Source organism: Pectinophora gossypiella, chromosome 6 (assembly GCF_024362695.1).
Source record: "Pectinophora gossypiella chromosome 6, ilPecGoss1.1, whole genome shotgun sequence".
In the NCBI taxonomy this organism is placed as follows: Eukaryota; Metazoa; Arthropoda; class Insecta; order Lepidoptera; family Gelechiidae; genus Pectinophora; species Pectinophora gossypiella.
The window spans coordinates 10744364-10771875 of NC_065409.1; the positions used below are offsets into that span (position 1 = coordinate 10744364).

General features: G+C 37.4%; 1 protein-coding gene across 1 annotated transcript; it reads right to left on the bottom strand.

Annotated features, from left to right (window-relative positions):
* Nucleotides 1-6880: 6880 nt before the first annotated feature.
* On the bottom strand, nucleotides 6881-27285 carry LOC126367533 (intraflagellar transport protein 81 homolog). Its single transcript, XM_050011107.1, has 11 exons — nucleotides 26994-27285; nucleotides 25109-25314; nucleotides 18937-19124; nucleotides 17693-17814; nucleotides 15784-15915; nucleotides 14764-14895; nucleotides 10365-10565; nucleotides 9056-9175; nucleotides 8744-8914; nucleotides 8262-8648; nucleotides 6881-7063 (listed from the first exon to the last, which is right to left on the bottom strand). Exons 1-11 carry the CDS (start codon nucleotides 27138-27140, stop codon nucleotides 6896-6898), a joined length of 1974 nt encoding a protein of 657 aa, XP_049867064.1. The 5' UTR covers nucleotides 27141-27285; the 3' UTR covers nucleotides 6881-6895.
* Between the last annotated feature and the right edge of the window lie 227 nt (nucleotides 27286-27512).

Sequence of the window (27512 nt, forward strand, 5' to 3'; positions counted from 1 at the left end):
TACGCTTGACACCGATACTATTACGACCACAGAGGTTGTTTATATAAATCAGAAATCAAAAATCAGAATCATTTATTCAACGTAATTATCATGGATAAACTTGTTGAAGGTCAATGTAACATTTTTGAATTTACGTCATTTCGCAAGGTGTTATGGCTGAGGAGAAAAAGTACGTACAGTCTTCCCAATTTACCGTCCTTACTTAAAACAGGCTTTTAGCAAAAAAGGGTTTGCTCTTAATTGCCTACAATGTAGAGACGTCAAGCACACACATAAATTTTGTAGATAGCTGCTTTTATGGGATAGGTAGTTTTCCTGCTAATGTTGGCACGTAAAATGGTGTATCCCGCGAGTTTCCACTTTCAGCGAATGCGGTGTTCGTGTCAGTCATTACTCCAACTTGCCTGCCCGCTACTTAGACAGCTGCCAGCTTGGTAATGAGTTGGCCAACTTAAACAAAAATTCCAACTTTTCTTCAATCTTCACGATAACTTCACTTAAATTAGACACGCTATAAGGAGGAAATAAGTCAAAGGGATTCCAGAGGCAAAGTTGGTTGTCAAATCAGCTAATCCATAGTTTCTTTTTTGTTTGATTTGCCCCGTAGGCAAGGCAAATGAACTGAACTATGCCCATTTAGCCACGTGTAATGTATTTTTTTTCTAGAAGATGATTTATGAAAGAAAGATGATGACGATGAATGATGAAACTTAAGCCCCCACCCTCGACCCTTAAGCCCCAAGACTCCTACTCTGAACCCCAAACGAATTAACTCAAAAGTCCGTATAAACTTTCGAGTTAGGAAGCGGCTTCTTGGCACCAAGCGAAAATAGATAAGTACACAATAAACAAATTATTGAATAACCCTTACATAATAACACATATTTATTATACACACATACACACACTAAGACTCTCGCGAAAGTTTTCCAACTAACTTAATTCGATCATTAACTACAAAACACCACTTCGTATTAATTATTTAAATTATTCAGTGAAGAAAGCAAGCGTTCCGCCAAAAAGCCTAATCCAAAGTAATTGATCATGACAGATGGTTGACAATAACACAACTAGTTGTCAATAGCGAGCCATAGTAACAAATATTTCATCAAGCTGACAAAGGTTTAACTAAATTAATCATAATATATTATGTACACTCCAGCCAGTCGGATCGCGGCCCTAGTATAGCCCGCTGGCAAATATTCTGTTACCTACCTCCTCGTTCAAACAAGCCGAGACGTAGTGCCTAACTTCAATCACGAATCAACGTGTACACAGCCAAAATTGAATCCTGTTTCGCCCCCAGAAACAATATCCATAATACATAACATTCCTATACAATATGGATATTGGAGGGTTCCACATTGTAGTTGGAAAACATGATATAACTACACTGCACAGTACTAAATGAAACAATAATGTTTCCATTTGTGAAATGTCACATTGAAGAGGTTTTTGGTATAACGAAGTTGTAAAGTCTATAGGTCGCTAAATGCTGACAACACGCGCGTCCCTTTCATTGTTAAATATGATGTGTCACAGGAAGGATGGATACGATTCGGAGTACAGTTTTGTATTATTCGGACTCAACGTCAGAATGTTAGAATAATGGACTAAAACTGTCGTTACAATTTTTGTATTTTTTTTATTATAAGTGACTAATCATAAAAGAATTCAATTTTTCAAATAATCAGAAAAAACAACACCAGTGACTAATTATAATATTTACTTTATCAATAAATTTAATATATTTTTTGATTTTTGTAAGGAAATGAATCGCGGATGATGTTTTTATACTTTCTACTTATATAAGTATGTAAAATTTGATTTAAGAATCTAAACTGTTAATATAAGCATTATGTACGCTGCGTTGTAAAGTTTCCAATAAACGATAAATAAATATACTTAAAGAACTTATAAGTTGAATTAAATTACTTAAATTATATTTATGTAAGTAAATGTTTTTCTTTTTTATAAATCAGCTGTATTTATTGCACCTCATTAGTTAGGAAATGACATAGAATAATAAAATTAAGAGTGATTTTGTATGTTTTAGAATCTCAAAGTTGTAAAACGTATAAAACAATGATATTGCTGTTTATCTTTCATTCGACATGGGCAGATAAGGACAAGATAATGGTAGCTCATGACAATTTCATTAAAGCTTTCCAAAAATATTGTTCCAATTCAAGGAAAAAATAAAGTTACATTGTACTTTGAAAACCAAAACGACGAAAGTGAAAAATACAATTATTTCAAAATGTAAACTTAATTACCTTTAGCGAGCGTTTTTAGCGATAAGGCCGCCATTTGCCATGTACCTAGTTAAGTGTTTTTTGTAGTTATTTCTTTTTAATTTTGTGCAATAAAGTATATTTGTACCTTTAAGTGCTTAAAAAAAAGAAAAATAATGTAATAATTATAAAAAAAGCGCTGCTTAACCTATAGGCAATGTGACAAAATACTTCTGTCTCCATTCATCAAGACAATGAGACCGCGTTGTGCGGTTTCCCTGTGAATATCACGGAAGACTTGATTTCTAATTAACTCAAAACCTCCGTTTCACACGAAAGCTAAACTCTGACACATTTAAATTTGCATAACGTCTGTGAAACAATTGTAATTATAATAAACAGCTTCTGAGCGAGGTTTGAACGTCTAGGGGAACTTTGAAGAGGTTTTGCTTGTAATTAGACCGCGCAAAGTGGCTCTTGTCTCGATACTTCACTCAGCCCTTGAGCCTCCGCGCTAGTATAAAGAAAACCTTAAAGCGCACATTATACTTGACGTAACTAAAGTAAAGCACGTTCAGGAAGGAAGAACAAGTTATTGAATTTCCAGAAACGATTCTCCCTCGAGAAGCGGAATGACAGAATGATTGAATTTCACGTCGATCAACTACCATACAGGAACCAAAATAATGGAATGCAATTTATCGCAACTCGGTAAAACGAGTTTTGACGTACTCCGGAAAGCAATTTATCAGCATTATATAAACGAAAATATATGAACGCAAATATAGAATTACTAAGAAAATAATAAGGAAGAGCATAACCAATTTTGGTAGGTAACGTTCAATATAACGGAATTTGGGAGTAAAGTCTGTGACATTCCTATGTTTCCTCCGCATAAGTGATTGATTTCCTTCCGAACAATGCGTTTTCTCTCTAAACCTCCCTAAAAACATCTGTTTTAATTATGTCACTGTGTGCGTGAAACAGTCGGATGTGAACAAGATGTTTTTTTTAAATCTCAATAGTGGTATACTAGACTTACTGCAGGAGAGTGGAAAACAACACAAACAAGGCATAAGCAGGTGAAGCTTGATAATTAATGGATCGAGACTTCCGCAACCGCAAGATCTCTACTTTCTGTTTACACTGCTCAGAAAGTTCAGCGTAATGGAAAATTGTTGCTCAAAGTACCCGAACTCTTTCAAACCAAAAAAACTTTCTAATAAGATTATTACGAGTGTTGTAATTGCCGAAGCTTGCCTCTAATAGCAAATAAGATCTATTGCAAGTACGCTGTCCTGAATACTCCGACAAAGTTTGCCGTACGAAAGCTTTTGGACGAAAACTTCGAGGAAATGCAGCTTTGCCGAGCTTCTTATCAACTTCTGCGACTCTAACTCGTGGAATTGAATAAACGAAGGAATTAATTTCGATTTTATATTACTCTTGCTCCTACCTAACCATAATTGACGAATGTAATTAAATATTGAATATTTACAACTATCACCGTTATAATCGAATATTACGTATATTATTATAATCAAACAAACTTACCTAGCTACCACTACAACTTCGTACTCAATACTCGACCCGTAGGAGGTACACATATTACGTCGTAGCGTTCTAATTAGTTACAGAACCCGTACAGATAGTGAAATACTTTCCACATACGAGTACTTATACCACATTTTCCTTTCTGCAGTTCCTACACCATTTGCTATATAAATGGTTTCTCGTTTCTACGTAGTTACAAATACTGGAATTCCTATTGTGGAATGTATAGCGTTCGATATTGGAACTTGTGGGAGCGATGCAATTGATTACATCACAGAAAAATGTATAAAATTGAATTCTGCACAATGCAACTGACAGATGTGTAAAGGTATTCCCAGATTGATATTGTTTGCGCCAGCAGCGGTAGCGTAGGTACTTTCTAATTAAAAACTGAAAATGATTGCTACGAGTTTTCTCACTACTACATTTTAAATCTAGTGAAGTTGAACTTAATAATAGTACTTGTCAACTTAAGTATATGTTTTATAATTAAAAAAATATCCTTTCCTTGTGTGTTATCTGAAAGCATCGGTCACGCACACTGATTATGCTCACTTGATTCAGACAAATCAAATCATGAAAACACGTTCCCGATTTCATAAAGAATTCTGTATCAGTTTCGTCACATTTTGCTTACGTTTGAATTATTGAAACATAAAGTGATACGAAAACCTTATTTACAAGAAATCCTTTCTATATCCGAAAAGAGTCACATCCACGTCACATCGAAAAATAAACTTGGACCTTTTATTACTTACCTAATATTACAGTTTAGTATAAGTACCCAAATACGAAAGGTTACCTTTCTTTTGAATCAGCATGTTACTTATCTCAGACTCTAAAATCATTTATTTAATTTGCATAGGTAAATACTTGCCCTGCTTTCATAAGCGCGGTGTAACAAAGTTATCTATAAAAGGGTAAGTACGGACTCGTCGAATAGAAATGTAGCTAATCTGATTGTTTCAGATATACCCGTACCTGCTCTGAATGCTTTTTGCTCAATAAGTAGGTACATTTAAAGTTCACAGCTTCTTACCATATTTATCGACACTGAATTTAACATTAGACCCAACATCTAAGTTATATAAGGTTCCGATCTTTACAAATGATATAGCGGTATAATTTTATTGAGAGATATACCTATTATAGTGTTAATTACTGATAGTGTTTTCGTGCTTTGGAAGGTAGGTATGTTAAGCAATTGGTCCCGGGCTACAAGCCCAAACGCCTCCACCAACTAGCGCTTGAGCAGCGTGCGTCCGGGGAGGCCTGTGCCCAGCAGTGAAACGTATACCGTTTTTATATATCGTTTTTCCTCGAGGGCAAACCGGTTTGCCAAACTGGTTTTGGCCAGGAGGAAATGCGTTTCGTCGTAGCCAAACTCAATATTGCCTAACCCAATTTTAGATAAAAACTTTGTAAAAAAGGTAATTATAAAATTAGTGATTATCTAGAAGATATGAATGCATGGGATTGACTGCCTGAGAACTGATATTCGTCAGCAAATTACTAAATTGTATAACAATATTTATGTTTGCTTTAAAGAACGTCTAGGGCCCTGTGCCGAGGTTTTTCTAGCAGCTTCTTTCTCCCGGCAGGTTGTGAGAACCTGCAGTTGTTTTAGGCGGATGAGATGTTCGTTATGTATAAACTGACGATTCAAAGTGTAACTATTGAATAAAAATATATTTAAATTTGATAAACTACAGTCAAAACAATCAAGAACATCAAATACCGTAATCTACCAAAATCCTGCTTTAGGAACCTTAGATTTTATTATTATGAACACATATTCGTACGCGTAATGTTGAAAAAGCACCCACGTCATATTCTGTTTACTATATCAACTCGATACACCTGTCTGACGAGATCCCAAAATATTTACTTTTCAAATTGGCTTTCCCGACATATTCAATTTGATGACATCCTTTTCGGTTTCGCTATTTTACACCTCAATCCGATCAGTGTTGATATTCTATTGGAAATAAAAATAATATATTCGTGCTCAAGGAGCGAGTGTTGCTCGTTTTTATGAAGTAAGTACCTTTGGAATTATAATAGGCGACTGTCTACGTACAAAATTATGTTGGTTTATTGAATTTCATATTTTCACGAGTACTAAGTACTTACAGTCATGAAGCAATATTTGTTGATTGTATGATTTTAATTTTAATCTTGATTTTTAATTTCAAGTTTATATTTTTTTTGTATTTGTAGTTTTTATTTTTTAACAATTTTTGTACTTATTTATTGTTTATTATTATTTATTTTTTCTATGGACGTTATGATGGTCTGAAAATAAATTATTTGAATTGAATTGAATTGAATATCATGTACCCACTTTAGCACCCTGTCGCACTATCATTTAATAAGACTTACGTTTTAATTTGTCAAAAAAGTTAATGTGACATGGTTTCAAAACTTACAAATACCAAAACGTAGATAATAAAATTATTATTACTATTTCGTTATTTTTCAAATTGTTTTAAATAATGTGTGTGTTGTTACAATTAAAAAAAAGTAGATGATTGGATCTTTTTCACTTGCTTTGCCGATGCGAAGATATTGCATAAGTACCTACTAGGCAACAGCTTATAGGGGCTTCAAATTAATGATTGTTCTTTTGATAGCTTCTATGCTGGACTGAGAACGAATAAAAGAACCCATGCAGCTTGCTTGTCTTCTGGGGCATGATGTACAATTCGTCAGATGAATTATTCTTTCTAATATGATAGACAGCTGATCCCTCGTAACCATATTTCATCTTTCTTCGTATCAACATTGGCTGTAAGTCGGCTCTACCCACTCCATAAGAGATTATGGGCATGAGTTTATATATGTATGTGTGTAATTATTTATTGAAAAGGACATAATCCACCTTACGACGAATGGTAATAAGCAGCACACATTCTACCTACGTTTTTTTTTTACTATAGACCAGAGCTACCTTACCTACACGCAGAAGTTCCCTTCTGCCAAACATAAACTTGGGGATTCAGAAACTTGCTTTAAATAACGTACACAGATATCATAAGCGATAATTATTCATGTACAAAGTTACAAGAATACGATACTATCAAAACCCTCTCTATGCTTAGTCTACACTACGTGAGTGTCAACATCTGCGTCTGCTGCGTGATGTGCATACGCCCCTGCCGCGCAGCGGGCTCGTTGCGCACGCGCATCTTACTGCGCACCAGCTGCAGTGTGCCCTCCCACAGCCGGGTCTGCTCCTCCACCACGCCCTGCCGCGAGGAAATCGCACGTTGCTCCTGTAAAAGATTACATTACTTATTAGATTTATAACCTACATCGATTTCCATGCAACATAGTAAAAATACTCGTAGCATTGAAGGCGCATGACATGATAGACGCGACAATAAACCAATTTTATTTGCCGATTTATCGCATCACGCGCGACTTGCACCCGACATGCTACGATGCTAGAGACACGTAGACTTTTAATCACTCTTCTTCTTATCGTGTGGGTTGTGAGGTGAAATACCAGCCTCATCAACCCTGGTATCAGGGATACGATTGAGCCGCCAAAGGCCCCTGACATGGCTTACGTAATGACTACCTACTTACATCAGTCAGTAGTAACCGGGACCAACGGCTTAACGTGCCATCCGAAGCACGGATCATCTTACTTTCAGACAATCAGGTGATCAGCCTGTAATGTCCTAACCAAACTGAGGATCACAAAGTGATTTTTGTGATATGTCCCCACTGGGATTTGAACCTGGGTCCTCCGGATCATGAACCCAACGCTCGAACCATTGGACCACGGAGGCCGTTTATCACTGTCACCAACATTACCATTAAGACTGCATTTAGGTGATGCCAAATTTAAACTCAACTCAATCTAATCATTAGACGCACATTATTCATGTCATTTCGGTAAAATAATCCATAAAGCTTTTCTCTAACTATAAAACCTGTTACCGCGTCTAAGCTCTAAAATAACATTTCCCAGCTGTAATTGGCAAACTGATGACGTAATATTCCAGAACACAGCTCGTTAGATGATAGCTTTGAAAACGCTCGCCTCATTTACCTGTATGCAGAAACTGTGCTTAATCACCTATGCTAAACCGGTAATGAACTAAGCCTTCGGGGAATAACGCAAATACATTCGCCTGAAACTAATTAATTAATGCTCAGCTTATAAAAAGAAAATTATGATACTTATATTTTTATTGGAGCTGAAAATATGAAATAGTATTGTTATGTCTCAATAAATTGAAACAAAAATATAATCATCGCAATATAAAAAACTGTACAATGCGGATTTTCCACACATGAAAAAATTCACTGCATTCTGCACAGATGCGCTGTACACAGTGACTGCATTCTCCAATGTGAAAACCCATGAAAAAATTGAGGGAAATTTTTTGACACAAAAACTACGCCTTGAAAATATTCTCTATTTTACACATTCAAAAAGTGTTGAAACAACAATAAACTTACCTCTTCCAAATTCTTAATAATTCTCTCAACTTCAGACACCTTAGTCTTTAGCGCCTCCATCTTTGAAGGCTTCCTAGGGGACTGCATTGAGTTTTTCATCTCGGACATTACAACTTCTTGCAAACTTTCCGCTTTTGTTATTTTTTGCCTCAAGTTTTTCCATTCATCCTCCTTGCTATTCAGTTGGTCAGTGAGACCTTTCACTTGATTCTTTAGAGGTTCCATTTGTGATGTTATATTGATGGATGTTGACTCATACACCCTCTTTTTCTGTTCGTATTGTTGTTGTACAGTTTGGAACTCCTCTTTTATGGGTTTGATTTTGTCTGCAAGAGGTTGGATTTCTTGGCGAACTTGCGACAACTTTTGTGCCGTCTGTGCTACCAACTGCAATATTAAACAATTTTAGAAATAAAATCAACATCTTTACTAATATTGTAAGATAATTAAATAACATAAATATCATTATTATAGTAACTGACCTGCGAAAGGTCATGAAGCGACTTCTTTTTCAAGTCATCAGTTTTATTCGGCTCTTTCTCCATCTCATCATCTTCAATTTTAAGCTTCTTATGATTAACTAGAGCCATTTCAACCGTAGGATCATTAGTACTGATAATATGAAGCGTTCTTGCCAAGATTCCTGCCTCAACCTGCACAAAATTGTAGACGAAATATTAAACAAAAACATAATAAATAACCTATATTTTCGATCTTCTAACGATTTAATTCACGTCAAATTCAATCAAACCTTTTGCTTTGCCTCCAATGTTAAATAATTGAAAGCATTTTACCTTGAACGTGGAGAGATTGGCTCTCTGTCGCTTGTATACAGTGCTCTTTGTGCGCAGCGTATTGACGTATTTCTTCAATTCCTCACCGCGAAGCACGGTGTCGCCTAATAGCTGTTTCACCTGTAACATAAGAGGCTTACTGAGTGATTGCTTCGCTCTTCCACCAGGAAAATTATAAAATATATTTAAGAAAAGTCGCCATTAGGTATGTCTCGCGAAAAAAAGATGCCATTGTAAACAAATATTTCAGCAGCTTTCACTTGTAAAAGTTTGAAGCCACCTCTTTAGAATTCTTTGTCGGAGGAAAGTTTTGAAATTCCGGAATAAATTAGGTTTCTAATATAGGTACATTGAATAATAACTTGTTAAACCTTATTGAAATTAAAACATCGTTTCAAAACGAGAAGTAGAATCTTTTTTCCAAGTTTGGAACAACTGATCCGTGAGGTCGTCTGCAGACATTAATCTCGACGAAATTGTTGGATTATCTTTGCATAGCCGTTTATCTTGACGTGATGAGCGATTATATGAAATGAGAAAAATATCCTGCTCGATTGATTCCGGGCGGAGGCGATAGATTTCAATTAACTCCCACTTGATTTAGTTGCTTCGCTCTCGATCTGCGATCCTTTATCAACACCCGTGTACGCAACTAACAGAAAATAGACAAAAATCACCTACAATTGTCGGAGTAATTTCCTCAGAAAAAAACTGCTATATTCGCAGACACGTGTGAATTTGGGTAATCTCAAGAGGAGGTTCCAGAAATCGCGACAGACTCATGAATGACACAGTACTCATTATATACGTATAAGTATAACGCGTTGCTACCTACGGGTAGCAGTATATGTAGCAGGACTCATTATAAATTATTAACTTTGGCTTTGTAGGTTATGGTAGGGATTGGCAGAACTCCGTTTTTTTTCAGTAAGTAATCCTTAATTCTGCGTAACCATTAAATCACTGTTACTTAGGTTTTTTTGTCAAGTAGAAAACCCTAAATGAGAAAAAGCCTCCACGTAGACGTTACAGGCAACTAAGTAACATCATAACAATATCATAACGATGATGATGATTCATCGTAGCATCATAACACCATCACGTCAATAACCCCAAAAAGATAGGCAGATGTGACAGGCGGTGTAATGTATCTATGAGTATAAAATTACCGGAGAGTGCAAATCAGAAACTGTGCCGTGGCGTTCCATGGGCGTCGCTGCCAGCTCGTGCAATGGCCTCCTTGTTGCGTCTGATGATGGAGGCCTGCTGTACCAGCTTATCCACGGAAAAGAGTGTAGGATTAACTGACCTGAGACTGCAGATCGGCAAGCGTGGCCTCGTGTTCCTTGAGCGTAGCTGCGAGCTCGTGCACCCTCGCAGCACTGGCCTCCTTGTTGCGTCTGATGATAGAGGCCTGCTGCCTGAATGGTGCTAGCTTGTCCTCCTGAGGACCCGCCGCCGCTAGCTTCCTCTGCACCAGGCTTTCTAACTCGTTGTTCACTGCTGATATCTGTTATGACATGATAAAAAGGTTATTGTAAGATTAGTGATTATTTACAAAATATGAATCATCATCATCAGCCCATTAACGTCCCCACTGCTGGAGCACGGGCCTTCCCTATGGATGGATAGGGAGATCACGCGGGCCCAGTGCGGATTGATGGTTATTAACGACTGCTAATGCAGCCGGGACCAACGGCTTAACGTGCCTTCCGAAGCACGGAGGAGCTCGAGATGAAAACTTCTTTTTTTGTGGTCACCCATCCTATGACCGAAAGTTGGTTAACTTCAACAATCGCAGACCGAGCGCGTTTACCGCTGCGCCACCGAGCTCCTCAAAATATGAATGCATGAGGTTAACTGTCTGGGAACCGATTTTAGGCAGCCAAATTGCTGAATTGTATAACAATATTTTGTTTTGTTTTTAAGAACTTCTAGAACCCTGTACCAGACCTGTGCCATGTAAATTCACTGTAATACAAATTTATATATATAATATAATTATATATATAATATAATTTGTACTACACACACATATATATATATATATGTGTGTGTAGTTTGGGAATAGTCACACGTGCCTACATCCATCGCAAGATGAATTAAGTAGCCATACCTCACCGAGCTTTCAGGGGCTTCTGGCGGCTCCATAATAACGCTGCCACCAGGATAAATGAGGTTGGTAATCCATAATCATACGATAGAAGGAAAAGGACTAAAATATTTTTTTGTTTTTTATAGCACTTACCCGTGTCAAGGAACGTGCTCGTCGCGGCTTGACAAGAGTGCGGTTTCAAATTTCATCCGAGTCAATTTTCGATTTAATTTTCTCTTTCTCAGTATATACTTACTAGTAAAAAATAAGTATATTTAGGAAGATTTTCTTATTTCACCGGTAAAATCGGTGAGTGTGACCTCATATTTCTGTTTAATTCTCAGAAGCCTCCAAATGACATTTGAAGGCAACCTCACACAATTTGATGTTCCACGAAGATCATATTAAGGTTTTTATAACCGATAATTTTGTATTCTTTTTAATAAGTAAGTACATTATTTCGGTGCGCGTGCAAGATGTAAGGTATTGTAGGAATATATTGAAGCATGAACTGACGTATTGTCGCCGGAAGAAGAAATACTCGCGTACGAAATAATTATTAGATAAAATAAACCAAATATTGTTCTAATTAAAACTTTGTGAGGTTTACACGTGCTGATACTGAGAGACATATACATACCTATTCATATATTGTCTCTCAGTGAGATAAAATCCATCATAGTATTATGCGAATTTAATCATAATTAATAACACTTGAGGAAAATTGCCTCCATTGTGGAATATGTGTCTCTAAACTCCCCTGTGAAACCCCCTAGCGACTTTCTAGATAAATGGCACAGGTATTTTGATTATCTGTGGGTAGATACTAGGGAAGGCAATCCCGACTCGAGATTACAAATTCGAGGTCGAGCGGGATTGGAAATATCAATCCCGCGAAATTTTCGGGATCGTGTCGTGCTTGTTCGTGATGGTGAGATTAATTAAAACAATTTATTTTTTGAACGAAAACATAACCCCTACCACCTTCATTCTTTCTCTTCAATGTTAAAAACAATCTTTATTCTACAATATTACTAACTAAATAATTAAGTTTTCTTTGGAAATTAACATATTAATCAAATGTCTGTGGCAAATGCGCAAGCCGCGCGAAGCCAAAAACTAAGAAAAAAAAACATACTTAATCAAAACAAAAAGTATTCAAAAAAAAAGTATTCTCAAGGAGATTCGCCCAATCCCGTCAATCTCGAATGGGATCTCGTCATACTATATAGATCTCTTTGAAATAAAAATGACCTACTTATCCACATTTTCGAGATTACAAAATACTCCTGATTCATTTAAAAACGACTGTATAATACAACATATACAATACGTGTATACAACATCAGGTAGGTGTTATTAACAACATCATCATCTCCCTAGCATTATCCCGTTTTTCACAGGGTTCGTTTACCTAACCTGAAGATTTGACAGGTCCAGGTTTTTACAGAAGCGACTGCCTGTTTGACCTTCCAACCCGCGAAGGGAAAACCAGCCTAATACAGGTTAGGTTACGTACCTTCGAAAATGCATTTCTTCGGGAATGTGGGTTTCCTCACGATGTTTTCCTTCACCGCTGATCACGTGACAATCATTTATGATCCAAACATGAATTCAAAAACAAATTCGACTATCATTGGTTTAGGCCTGTGCTGGATTCGAACTTGCGACCACAAAGTGAGAGGCAAGCGTTCTACCAACTGGGCTACCAAGGCACATTATTAAGAACAAATTTAATGATGAATTTACGACATACGACGCGCTTGATATTTTTACTGGCATAAACTAACTAAATAATACATAATTAAAGAAATGAACAATTTTATTTTCTTAAAGGACTGGCAGCTGTATAAGTCCACATCTGCATCTTATTTTCCTTCAAAAATCCTTGATAAAACAAACTAAACTAACGAAAATAGTAAATAAATATATTGTCAGCATAACATAGCATAACAATTTGGCTAAGAAACAAGCGACAGAGCTCATCGTCTCAAAGTTTGTTCTTTATAGATCAGCGATTCGTGTCTGGAATAAGTTATATCTATTTACTGTGTTATTATAGGCAAGTACCTTACTTTATTATTTTCGCAACTATGACGACATCAAGATACAAATGCTTCACATTTTTCGTTATTTGAACACCTTTTTCTGTTTGATTAAAACAAAAAAAATCTTAAAATATAATAAAGGGTGTTAGTAACATCGTAACGAATATTAAGGGGGATGATTCAAACCATGTTACTGAATTGATATCAAGTGGAATTTTCCAATTTTATATTTTTGCGATGGAAAATTCAACTTTATATTAACTCAGAATCATGGTCTGAATCGTCCCCATCAGTATTTGTTACGGCGTCACTTATACCCATACCTTTTAGTATGACTACCTGTACGTACTTGTACGGGATGTAGGTAAGTGACATCGTAACGAATTCTGAGGTGGAACTTTCATGAAAATTATAGTGTTTATTTTTTAATTATTTTCAGTTCCATACTTTTGCGACGCAATATTCCACTTGATATCAACTCAGAATCATGGTCTGAATCATCCTTTATAGTTTTCGTTACGATGTCACTATCACCCTGTATAACTAGCTTTCCCCCGTGACTTCGTCCGCGTGGATTGAGGTTATATCGCACACTAAATCCGTCTTTGGAAAGTATCTATTCTGATGTACAATAAGCAATAATAATATTGTAGTTTTATTAAAATCATAATTAAAACACATAATAACGAGTTCTTACAGCGTTTAAAGCAGGGATATGAGACTCCCGATAATTCGACACTGTTGCTAGTGCCATTAAAATCAATTCAGTAGTTGTTGCGTTAATGAGTAACATAATTATATCCATACACCCTCATAAACTTTCACATTTATACTCCCTACTTATTAGTTGGGTTTAACGTCACATTGGTTCGCGGTGGGAACAACGTAGAACGCTAGCTACCCCTTTCCGGGTTAACGGAAGTTTTAATTTAAGTACAGAGTTTTCAATCCGCCCGAAGGCCTCCAACTTAGCGTAACATAACCAAGACCGACAGTTTTACGCACGCGTAACTCTAAACAGGTTACGCAAGAGAGAAAAATCATATAAAAGCCTCTCCAGTTGATTGCATGAGTTCTGACCGGCATGCGGCACTTAGTAACAAGATTGTTATTATATTTTATGTGATATCATGTCAAACAATGGTAGAATGGTCAGTTGGCATGATAGCCACACCTCGGACAGTTCATAAAAAACCTCATTTTACACAAACACTACACATTGACGTAATCATACACGAGCATTTGTGTGTGTGACTTCAAACGCCCGTACGAAAATTAAGACCGAGAGGGGGTGAGGTAAATGTAACTCAGCCGCTGGTGGGGAGCGGAGAGTTGCCCTTCCGTACGTAGTAAGTACCTATTATTCCTTATCCTATGTTATGGGGTATGCCGGAAAACAATGGAAGACACTTGTACGGGACAGGAAAGAATGGGTCTGAAAGCGAAGATACAAGTACTCGGCAGTGGGTGCACACTGAGTAATAGGTGTATTTTTGATGAAATACCTCCTTATGTATTCTCTTCTTCAGCTAGCTAGTGTTATTTGTATTCAATAAAAAACTCGCCTTGTCCTGTACAGCGACCAGGTCAGACCTGGTGGGATGCTGCTCTGCGGCGACCGTCTGCATAATGTTAAGCTCCTGTTGAAGATGGCTCGTCTCTTGGGGCAGTTTCTCCTTTACCAGGTAATTGTTCAACTATAACAATATTGATGATAAGTTTGAAGCTAATTTTAGACCATCAGCTTCGGGTAGATGTCTACAGGTTAAGATAACTTCGTTAGAAAATCGGTTAGGTTTGTACGGTGGTAAGAGCAGCGCACGAATCGAGCGAGTGAAGCGAGTGTACCGCGATAGCGGCCGCCAAGTGCCAAACCCGAATTCTTAGCCATAGTTTGGTAGGTAAGTGGATAATTTGCATTATGAAAATATGCTTGACGAAGTTACGCGTATTTATGATTTTGATCCAGTGCTTGAGCGTTGGGCTCACGATCCGGAGGTCCCGGGTTCGATTCCCGATGGGGACATATCACAAAAAATACTTTGTGGTACCTAGTTTGCTTAGGACATTACTGGTTGATCACCAGATTGTCCGAAAGTATGATGATCCGTACTTCGGAGGGCATGTTAAGCCGTTGGTCCCTGTTACTACTTGGTGATGTAAGTACGTAGTCGTTACATAAATCATGTCAGGGGCCTTTGGCAGCTCAATAGTGTCCCTGACACCAGGGTGGATGAGGTTGGTACTCCACCTCACAACCCACACGATAGAAGAAGATGATTTTGGCAAGTGAACTATATTTAGAAAATTAAAAATTATAACAATAATTGTTTACGAAGGGAAAATGTAAAAACTGTAGGACTGTAAATAAAGGTATAATTATTTCACATCTTTGCCTTTTGTAAGAGATTTTCCATTAATATTACAAGAAGTTTCCCAATTTGAACAATTCTTTAAATAAATCAAATATTTTTTTCGCTTTGGAGATTGTTGACGCGGAAAACGTTTTCAACTCTATGAAACTATAATAACTTTCATATACAACTCCTGTAGCTAAGGAGAAAGTCGGTGAGTTGGTAACTTACTTGAATTTCTTCCTGTAAATGTTTAATGACTTCGTTCACCGATTTAGGTGCGGCGCTCTGTCCGTGTATCACGTTCAGGTATCTCTTCAACTGATCAGATGCTGTTTTCAGTTGTGATTGCTGGGTCTCGTACTGTAAAGAAAGTCTGAATCATCCCCCTCAGTATTCGTGACGTCGTCACTAACAGTAGGCGTGTACGTATGAGTGTTGGTTATCATAAAATATGGTTACCTGTAAGTACTGAGTACGAATACTGAGGGGGATGATTCAGCTCATTTGATACTAAGTGGAATTTCCTGTCGGAAAATTCCTTAAAATTTTAGAGCTTTTTAATTATTTACAGATCCATACTCTTGCGACGGAAAATTCCACTTGATGTCAACTCAGTATCATGGTTTGGATCATCCTTGAAAGTTTCGTTACGATGTCACTAACACACTGTATTTAAATAATTGTGTAGACAATGTTGGATAGCCATCTTAGTGAATACGATGAAGAGATCTCATCTTTAAGCACTTTAGATTTATAAGCGGTTATGTTAGCTTATTCGCTAAGTTTGTCTTGGAGAGATAGCTTTGAGCGATAAAAACGCGAATTAATAATTATTACTTGTTCTATATTACTGTTATGTCGTTAAATAAGAAGTACATTCGAACGATAGACAGGGGAATATGTTCTCTGAGATGTTTACAGATTCTTTCTAAGTATATTCTATTATTTTTATTACTGGCCTGAACAATGTAATAATAATTATTATACACTTTCTCGTATGTCCACGTCTGGAAGATTTACCTCCCTTTGTTTAATAACTTGTCTTATCTAGCCTTTCGATGCTACTGCTGGGCAAAGGATTCCCTCTTTTTTTTCCACTCCTCTCGACTTTGCGCGATCGTCACACCATCTTTTACGTGGTCTACCTCGACTTCTGTACCTGCCTTGCGGTAACAAGTTATTTATGTACAAGCAGATCCCAAAAATAATACTAGCGCAATTTTCTATACTAGCATGTATTAAATTGAATATGTTTCTTACAGATGTTAAAAAAAAATATTACAATAGAAACGGAAGGTCATATATTGCCGGAGAATCTTGACACCGCGATGCAGAAAATGCCTATTCTTTTTGTAATTGTTTTGTGATTTTTTTTAAGTGATGTTATTGTCTTGTCTTTGTGTGTGGCATCCTTTTATAATAAACAATTTCTATTCTATTCTAAAAATAAATAATGCTTATCCATTAGACGCAGACCATTTGTGTGCTAAAGGTCCACCCGCGCTAGTTTTCAAATACATTGCCTGAAAAGTTCGTGTCATGTTCTTCTCTTCTTCTTCAATAACTGTTTGCCGCGTACCCAAATCCCGGACCATTTAAACGACAGCCAGAATAATTGAACATCTGGATTTTATGATGCCCGAATAAACAATTGAATAAAAAATTTTTGATCTGATTTAATCTACCGTTCGCAAAATCGAAACGCAAAAGAATCAAATCCAAATTCTCGACGTTAAATGTGACGAGTTGAAGGCCCGTCCCCCTGCCGCTATTCGTTACAAATACTAAAACGGGGTATTCACGTGTTCTTACGTGTGCGCGGAAGTTCACCGTGAAGATAGGTCTCATAGCCATCTTCGGGCGCACGCATCAGCGTCGGTCATACCGAGTAGGAGTCGATGTGGTCGCCATGGCCGAAATCGGTCGGAGATCATAATTATCACCAAAATCCAGAATTTATTGAATAAAATTTTCTTACATTTCAGTGCTACACAATGATCATAAAGAACCGCTTTTATACGTAAATGTATACAACGAATTTCAATTTACGGTTGCAAAATATTTTCTTTAAACATTCCTTAAGTAGCCTAATTAATTAAATAAGCACTTTGAACACAAACATGAAAGCACATTTTACCTGATTCTCCAGTTCCTTCGCCTTTTCCTGTTGAATTCGAAGAGTTTTGCTGACATTTAGCAGCTCCTCCTTGTCATAAACATCAACCAGATTTACTTGCACATTTTCTAGGCGCTTAATTACTGAAATTGGTAACATAACTGTTATTTCATATTTCACTGGTATAAATGTCCAATCCACTTCCGAAAATGTGCAATCTTTCAAACCATGTTAATATAGCCTACTTAGTTTGACATAAAATTCACTTCTGAACCTCGCCACGATACTACAATTACACCTGGGAAATCCCTTAAAACCAGTACAGTTGCTTGCACGAGATACCGAGTTAAGCTCAGTTATTACTCTTCTGGATTACTGATTCATATAACTACGTTTTCTAATAGATACCGATGACTGTCGGGAATTGAAATCAAGTAATCTTCATTAGGATAACCAGACATACATCAATAGGGGTAAGCTGAATAAGGATTTCCATTTGCTTCGCTCTTGACATACTTCTCTTGTTTCCTCCACATTTGTTAATCGTTTAACGTTTCTTAAAGCTTGCTGCACACAGAGATGGGAAAGCGGTATTGAATTATTTATTATTCCTACACAATAACATTGAAAACATAACAAAAAGTGGGCTTATCTCCAAAAGTGATCTCTTCCCGCCGACCGGTTTGCGGTTTCCTACAAAATGAAACCAGAAACCGCTTGTTTCGCTTTGTCAGCTCCGTTTACAGCAAGCATAATTGCGTCCCTAATATGGTCATGATAAAGAACGAAGACAAACTAGGAGATCAATTGCTGTCACCTAGCATTATCGTCACGTGGTCCAACCACAAGAGGCTTGTTCGTAATGTGTTCGTAATCCTCTTTTCTACAGTGTCTTTAAAGTAAAATGGGTAGGATCTATCTGGATGCAAAGCACTAGCCGATGTGAAACTAAGTGATACCAGTTACGTATTGGCTGTAATCTAATTCCGTGTCCTAATTCTCGTATGCGTGCAAAGATCTTTTGCAATCATACATGTTTTGTACCGCGACCAGATCGGGCATGCGTATCGCACGCAAACAAAGACTTTCATACCAGTGTTTTTCCTGTGTTAACGCGGAAGCATAGAGGAAACAGCCCACATCAATTTACTTCTTATCCCATCGCGCATAACATGATGGATTGATAGAAAATTGCTTGCACGAGTATTTGTGGATTAGATCTCTGTTAATGATAAAAATAGGTCGATTGACACATTTCAACGTACCAATATCCCTTTCGACTGCCATTTCCTTGATATCGTTAATAATTTCCGAAGCGTTTTCCTTCTCCAGCAGTCTAGTTCGTTTGTGTACTTCCTTGAATTCGTCTATCAAATTCTGATAGAGATCCAGAAGGTCCTGAATGTTGTTGTTGCGGGCCACGTCCGTTGGAATGTCGGGGAGTTTCAAATACCTGGAATGGGGAATTTAAATTATAAAATTAATTATAATTTCTTTCTATAATAAAGAATTTCTTTTTTTTTCTAAGGCAATTTTCACACGACATCGCGCACCGATGCGGTGAAGCGGTTGGCAAGGTCGTAACTTGTATGTAATCCGCTGATGCCTTCCGACCGCTGATCGCTTCTCTATGAAACGCGATGGTGCGCATTGTCGTGTGAAAAGAGCCTAAAAAATCGTATGGTAGGCATTGATGCAGTATTAAACATTTATCTAACTGATATAAACCCGAAATCGGTGAATCCGTGAAAATCCTTGTTCGGAGACATCATAGTGTCACAGGTTCGAATCTCGGCTCGGGCTCTGAACCGTTAAATTCGAGTTTATGGGTTCGAATTGCTGTTTGGATCTTAGATAACTGGCTGCCCAGCTCTCAGTCTCGCCCCTTATAACATGGGACCTAAACATAGTAAGGAGTAGGTGTATGTATGTATATGGCATACACCTCTGCCTACCCCTTCGGGGATATAGCTGTGAAGCTATCTAATATGACCCGTAGATACATATATACAAAATATGATTGAACACGCGAGCAAGGAATCTATGTTGACGTACGGAAACTGATTTAACAACCCTAGAATGAAACGAATTAGTAGTAATTAGAATATAACTTAATGATAAGCACGTCACAGAAGTTACAAAAATTTGTCCAACTACGAAAACTGAAGAAACATATACATCTAATCCACGACTGTTGAAATATGAGGTCCCCCAGGGCAGTGTTCTGGGCCCTTTGCTCTTTTTGGTTTACATAAATGATCTGCCTGCCATCACAAATCATCAGATGACATTATTTGCTGATGACAGTACTGTTTTATTTGTTGGTAATAACCCGAATGACTTAGTTTCTGACATTAATCTAACTCTAGCATGTATAATGGGCTGGCTCAATAATAATAATCTAAAAATGAATCTTAATAAGACAAATGTAATGAATTTTAGACAGAGACAAAATAATAATAATATGATTTTGGACATTAAATATCTAGGTGTACAAATTGACGACATTGCGGTCACAAAATTCTTAGGTGTGTACATTGATAACAAAGTAAACTGGAAAACACAAATTGAAGCCGTCTGTAAAAGAATAAATCAAGCATCGTATGCTCTCCGTAGATTAAGTAGGATCGTGGACAGGAAAAGCGTTCTTACCGCATATCACGGCTATGTTGCGTCAATCATTCGTTATGGTTTAATATTTTGGGGCAATGCATCAAACATACAGCATGTGCTCATAGCACAAAAACGATGTATTCGATCCATTTGTAATATAACAGTAACTGAATCATGTAAGCCTCATTTTAAGGAAATGAATATTTTAACTGTAATATGTATGTATATCTACGAATGCTGTGTATTTGCAAAATCTAATCCAAGTTTATTTAAATTCCATACCAGAAAACGACTGGCGAATAGATTAATGTTAGTCAAAAATAATACTGCACTAATGCATAAAAGTATTTTTTGCAGAATTCCCCATATTTTTAATAAACTGCCTAAATCAATGCGTGAATGTGATAACATGAATATTTTTAAAAATAAACTGCATGATATGTTAAAGACCAAATGTTACTATAATCTAAATGAATACTTAAATGATATTATATGAATTAAATTAAATGTATATGTGGTGACAATTTGATTGTATTATTATTGTATTTGACATTATGAATATTGTAATGCTAATAATGATTATGTGTATAATATGTTTACGAGCATGACTTTAGATTTATAAGACCTAACATTGTATGCCTATATGGCGGGATATAGCTGGATGAAACAATTTATATTTGATTATAAACGCCTATACTGTACCTATGATCCACAATAAATATATTTCATTTCATTTCATTTCATTTCATTTGATAACTTTTATTGATCACTATAAAGATACCTACATGTTCTTAGAACAAGTTCATTGACTTCTCATAAACGGGGTCTTCCTACTCAGTCACAATGACGTCGTCACGACCCACGTTTTATCGAAAAACGTTTAATCTACAGAGATAAGCTATGTTGAAGACAAGCAACTCAATATCTGGGTTTATTTTCACATCGTTGTGCGTCACATAAAAAAAAACTTGATGAATAAAAATGTATGATGTCATAACAAAACTGTATTTTTCTCATTAAATGTTTATGTTTCATAATAAACAATTGAAATCGTGTGGTGTCCTCGATTTGTGCCCAGTTAATGGCAGTAGGCTCTCCCTCTTTTACATGCAATATCTACTAAACTACATCTACTAACCTCTACTTACATCATCTCTGACTACCTCTATTTGGATGTACCTACTCGTGAGCTTATGTTATTTACCTTGGCCTACCCCTTCGAGATAACCCTTGCCCAGGTATACAGATGAAGACCTCAACGGTTTTACAACCAAATGGAAGAGGCGAGTCACAGGGACTGTAACCTGAAACCTGACAGAGGGCAGCAGTAACTGTCAGTACTATTCAGAAACGGAGGACAGGAGTCCTAATAAGACTTTGAAATAGACTACTCTGGGCGCCATCACACTCGCGTCAGACAGAGTACTGCGGGGCAGAAGGCAAGAGGAAAACCACTGCCCTATTTTTCCCTAAAAAGTAACATGGAGAATGCTACACCGACAAGAGCGTGGCTCTTAAGTTAGTGTGTGACTCCTTCGGGAATACATGATGCTATATTTATGTTTATGTTCATATGCCGTGACTTCCTAAAGTAATAAACACAATAAGTATTTCTAATAGGTTACACGTGAAGAAAATGTTATCCTGGCAAATAAATAAAAGGCTTGTGTGGGGATGAAGGGACATAAAGTTCCCGGCACGTGCCCTTCAGTCGTACGTCGGACTTAGCTAATTATCCAGGTCGGCCTTCGCAACAAACCGAGGACGAATGTTCTATGCTATAGGTATCAACTTTCTTTTACATCTTTTCGTCCAATCGGTGTAAGTGTGACGTCATCGTAACTGTTAATTATTATGTGTATTTGAATCTTCAAAACAAAACTAAAATCATTTTTCTTTTTCACTTATTAATTAAAATCTAGAGCTAGATGGATAATAGCGTTAGTTACTTAATAACATGACTCAATACATCCACCTACTTCTAGTGAAGTATTTTTCTTTTTAATATTTAAGTTGAAAAGTAACACATTTACAAAAAAATCATGTTATGTTAACTTAAATTACACATATCTACGCGTTTGCTTTTTCCTCGTGTCTGTAAGAACAGTTATTACATAATTCTTTATTGTACACATAACAAGGAAAAACAAGACAATGAAAATATAAAACAAAAGTGGGCTTATCTCTAAAGAGGTCTCTTACAGCCAACCCTGCATGTTGGGAAATATTATGAGGTTTAGGAGGTCTCGTGTACCTTACACAGAAGAGAATACAAAAAAAGAGTAAAAAAAAATGATATAATTAGATGTGGTCTACAGGAATCAGCACCACCATCTAATTTTATTTTAAGTTATACCTGTCATTTTCTTATCCGCCGAAAGGGAGGGTATATATATCATCTGTACCTTTCCCTTTCGGGAAAGGGACAGATGTAGACTTTATATATATATATATATATATATATACATACAGGTATATTGGTTTGTACCGATTCCTGCAGACACCTCCTAATCCAATTTCAAGTTATACCCGTACATAATGTGGTAAGCGCAATTACGCTTGTGTGCTATCTAAGTACCTGTACTTACGTCTTTCGCTTCGATGATAAGACCGCCCGACAATAGAACAACTTTTCAGGATTCCTTTCCAAGTGAAGAAAGGAAGCTTATTATCGGAGATATTTGCCGATGAAGAAAAGGAGCTTATAGCGCTCTACGAGTAGTTAGGTAGTAAGTACTTACTTAGAGCTCAAGAACAACTAAGACCCAATTTAAGTTTTGTGATCGTCATCGAGGAATATACTGGGTATAAAGCTGGAATACGTCCAAGTGCTTGCTTTAATACGGACGTAGATACCTACATACTTACTTCCAGTTATTTATGAGCTACTTTACTGGTTAGCACGGCCTCTGTGGTCCAGTGGTTGAGCGTTGAGATCACGATCCGGAGGTCCCGGGTTCAAATCCCGGTGGGGGCATATCACAAAAATCACTTTGTGATTCCCTAGTTTGGATAGGACATTACAGGCTCACCTGATTGTCCGAAAGTAAGATGTTCCGTGCTTCGGAAGGCACGTTAAGCCGTTGGTCCCGGTTACTAATTACTGATGTAAGTGAGTAATCGTTACATGAGCCATGTCAGGGGCCTTTGGCTTTGGCTTTTGGGATAGAAGAGAAAATTAATTGTAATACAGAAAAATTTAAAATACAGTGCGACATTTTGTCACGTTTTTCTAGAGGTATAACGTCACAGGTTGCTGTTTCAAATAAATTCTATAGTAATTTCGTGTTTTGACATTTAGTAAAAAGTAAACTGATTTGACTAGTTGGAAACTACCCTATTTAACATTATTAAACATTATTATTATTTTTATTATGTATGAGGCAAATCTGACTAGGAAGTAAGGAAGTATATATTATAATACTCATTCAACCACGTCCGATCTTAGGGTCCAGTATCAAAAATTGCAGCGCAAACCGCAAAATACTTAAACTAATTCAAATATTTGTCTTGGAGAAGGTATTTGAATTCGTCATCAAATCTATTTTGTAAATGGACTAAATTGAATTTTACGAAGTTAAAGTTTAACTGGCCAAACTGTGATATTTATGTTTAGCTCGGTCCCTTGGAGTTTCTTTGTTTATGCAGTGAGTCAGGCAAGTCAGCCGAAATAGAGGTAGGTCTTTATAGGCCCCAGGCAGAACTAAAACGTTGGTAATATTTTTTTTAAGTTTCATAGTACGGCATATCACACTTTTAACAAAATAGTTAAAGATTGTGCGAAAATATCCGTTGAGGGACACAATTGTTTCAGCTAAAACTTACTTAAATATTTATGTAAGAACAGTTGGGTACTTGTTTTCACGCCGAGATATATTTAATAAAGTCTTCTGAGGAGCCTCTATAACAAAAAATACCTAGGTAGGTATGTTTAGATACCTACTTCTACAATAATTTTTAATTCTTCCCTGGTCACTTCCTTTGGAATTTTCCCGTTTGAGTAAAACTTTATTCAACTGGATAAAACCTATTTTTGTCTGTCTCTCACAACGAAATCTTATTCAATAACTGGGTACCTACCTACCTACGTATACTACGTAGGTAGGTGGCTACGTATTACGTTTTTATTGGTAATCAAATTTCTAGAGATACCTACTCTAAGTATAGATGACTGATGTGGGAACGAATGAAAGAATTCAAACGAAAAATCAATTTTGGAGAAATCCTCATCTATCCAGCTGAATACGGTCAACTTTTATACACTACTAACCAACTGCTGCTACTACCTACTAATAGGCGGGAGCCGGGAGCGTTCTGAGTCGAGATTACTTTGTATGCACACGTTCACACAAAACTTCGCTGCGGATCACGGTGCGTTTTCATAAAAACCTATACTTGCATCTAGGTGTATGAGGACAGCTTTGTACATACATAAAACATTAAACTCACACCAATTTCCCACCGGGGTAAGCAGAGACTATGGCATTTCATCTGCTTTAATCCTGACACACTTCTCTTGCTTCACATTCATCAATCGTTTCATACACGCACTCCGATTCAGAGCTTTGTTCAATCGGCTTGCCGAACTTCATGTGACGTCATGAATCGGGGATCGCCATCTTGGCTGCTTACGCGGTACGACAGATTCAAATCGATGTTCGATTTACTCCAATCTGAATCGGCTTCGTCTTAGCCGGTAGCCCCCATGATCGTACTAAATCTGTTCTAAGGACAACTCAACTCAAGCAATTCCTTCTAGGTCTTCGCTCTGCCAGTCCTACCAAAAACCTGCGCCTAAAGCTTTTTACCAGAAACATAACTTACTTGGCCAAATATGCAGTCTTTTTCACCTGGTCCTTGTTGGCTAAAAGCCAGTGTAGGACATGATGGACGGTCCGCGCGTCTCCGGCTAGCAGCTGCGCCCGAAACCGGGTGGGCTCCACGCCTGCCGGTGGCCGATACTTCACGTTACCCAACATCTCCAGAAGACGCACTGACACCATCTCAGGGTCATCTTCGCGAATGTCCAGCTGGGAGAAAATGTGTTTAATTTTATTATGTACCAAGAAATAAAATAGAACAGCGATGGTCAGTAATAGGTACGCGAATTGAAGAATTCTGAATAGACTAACATAGTGAGGAAACTCTTTGACCGGAAACTTATTTTTCGAGGCATGCGAAAATTCATTTCACAGGACAATACACCTATTTGTAACCGTTTCTATACATACATTTTTTTTCCTGCGGCCCCGGGCGAGTCGTATTTTTATAACGAGTGGAGAGGTACCTACCTATCTATTGTTAAAAATGTTAAAAGGGAAACTATTTGAAAGTTTCTGAGAGGGCGGACCTACACGGGTTTAATTAAAAGTTCAGCTAAAGGTCTGTTTCAATCTCTTGTACTTACTTACCTCTAATATAAGTAGATAGGTACTTAATCCTGAAGTAAAGTAGTCATTGGACTAATGGAAAAAAATATAAAAAAAGTTTTTTTGATCTGCATTATTGTACTTTTGCCTCAAATAACATTAACTACTCGGGTGGACAAGTGGATTTCGCTGTTGGCGTTTAAATCCAGAAATAAATCCCTACCTAAGCATAAATAGCAACGGATAGTATATACCAATCTGAAAGCTAGTTATTTACTTTTGTATCAAGTTGTTGTTGGTAGATCCGTCTCCGAGTTACAACGAAAAGGGCGAAAGTCAAACATTTCAGTCGCCGGCTTGCACAAATCCCATGAGGAAATCAAATAAATATTTCCATTGGACTGATATTATTTGATTCGATCGAAGTACCTACGTAGGCTATATTCGAGCCGAGAGCTGCTTTCGGATAGAAATGAAGTTTTATAAATGTTATATTTGTGTGTCGATACGACTTGACATTGAAGAAATTCACTAAGAAAAACTGGTCCGAAATATACAGGGTGTTATTGACATTGTAACGAAAACTTTGAGGGATGATTCAAACCTTGATTCAGAGTTGTTACCAAGTGGATTTTTGTCGCCAAAGTATGGATCTAAAAATAATTTAACAAAACACAATAATTTTCATGAAGTTTCATAATCATGGTCTGAATCATCTCCCTCAGTATTTGTTACGGTGTCACTAACATCCATACGTACTTAGTAACGTAACGAATACGGAGGACAGCCTGCCTGTTCTTCTCTGTCCTCCACTGGGGCAATTCCTGTTCGGCGCGCCCTTGCCGCGCCTCTTACTTCCGTAGGCCGGAGTGAGATGGTGGCTGAGTTCGAATAGGGACCCAGACATACGGAGTATAACGTAGAAACCTTGCCCAGGGATACAGGTGAAGACCTCAACGGTTATAGAGACCAAGATGGGAGCCATCGGTACGGCAATGCAGGACGGAAGGGGCAAGTCACAAAGACCGTAACCTGGAACCTGACAGAGGGCAGCAGTAACTGTCAGTACTATTCAGAGGCAAGAGGACTGGAGTCCTAGTATGGCTTTGTAATAGACTACTCTGGGCGCCATCCCACTTGCGTCAGACAGAGTACTGCGGGGCGGAAGGCAAGAGAAAAACCACTGCCCTATTTTTCCCTAAAAAGTAGCATGGAAAATGCTGCACCGACAAGAGCGTGGCTCTTAAATTGATGATAACGATTTACTTATTTAAACACTATTTTTATTTGAGTATGAAAGAATTCGAGGCGATGACAAAGTTAATATTTTGTTTTATTACCTTCTCTCCAGCATTGAATATGACGAGCAAATCCACCAAGAGCTGAAGCAGTTGCTTCTCATCTAAAGCGTCGAACTTTATCAGGTCGTAGTTCCTATTCAAACTCGCGTTAAGCTCCTTAACGATATACTTCATCTGCTCCGACATATTGGTCCCTCGCTTCTCAACTTCACTGCCTTTCAAGATATTTGGATAACGCTGTTGGTGCGTAGTGATTATATTTTGGTGTTTGTTATTGTTGTGTCGTCATGGCAACATCTTGACAGCACTGTTTTTTCCGCGCATCCAATCAAAAAAAGGCAAAGAACATCAGCACTGAGGAATTCGGCGCGGTACGAGACATTATTTTTTCGACATAAGATCAGTAGGTTATTCTTAAATTTTGTACCAGGTACGCGAAGCGCACTCCGCTTGTCCAGCCAAACATACGTAGGTAAATAAAAAAGAACGAATCCTCTTTTTTGTTATATTTTGCGGCCTAGTTTAGCTCTGGGTGGTGCAGACAAATAGGGTTACAAT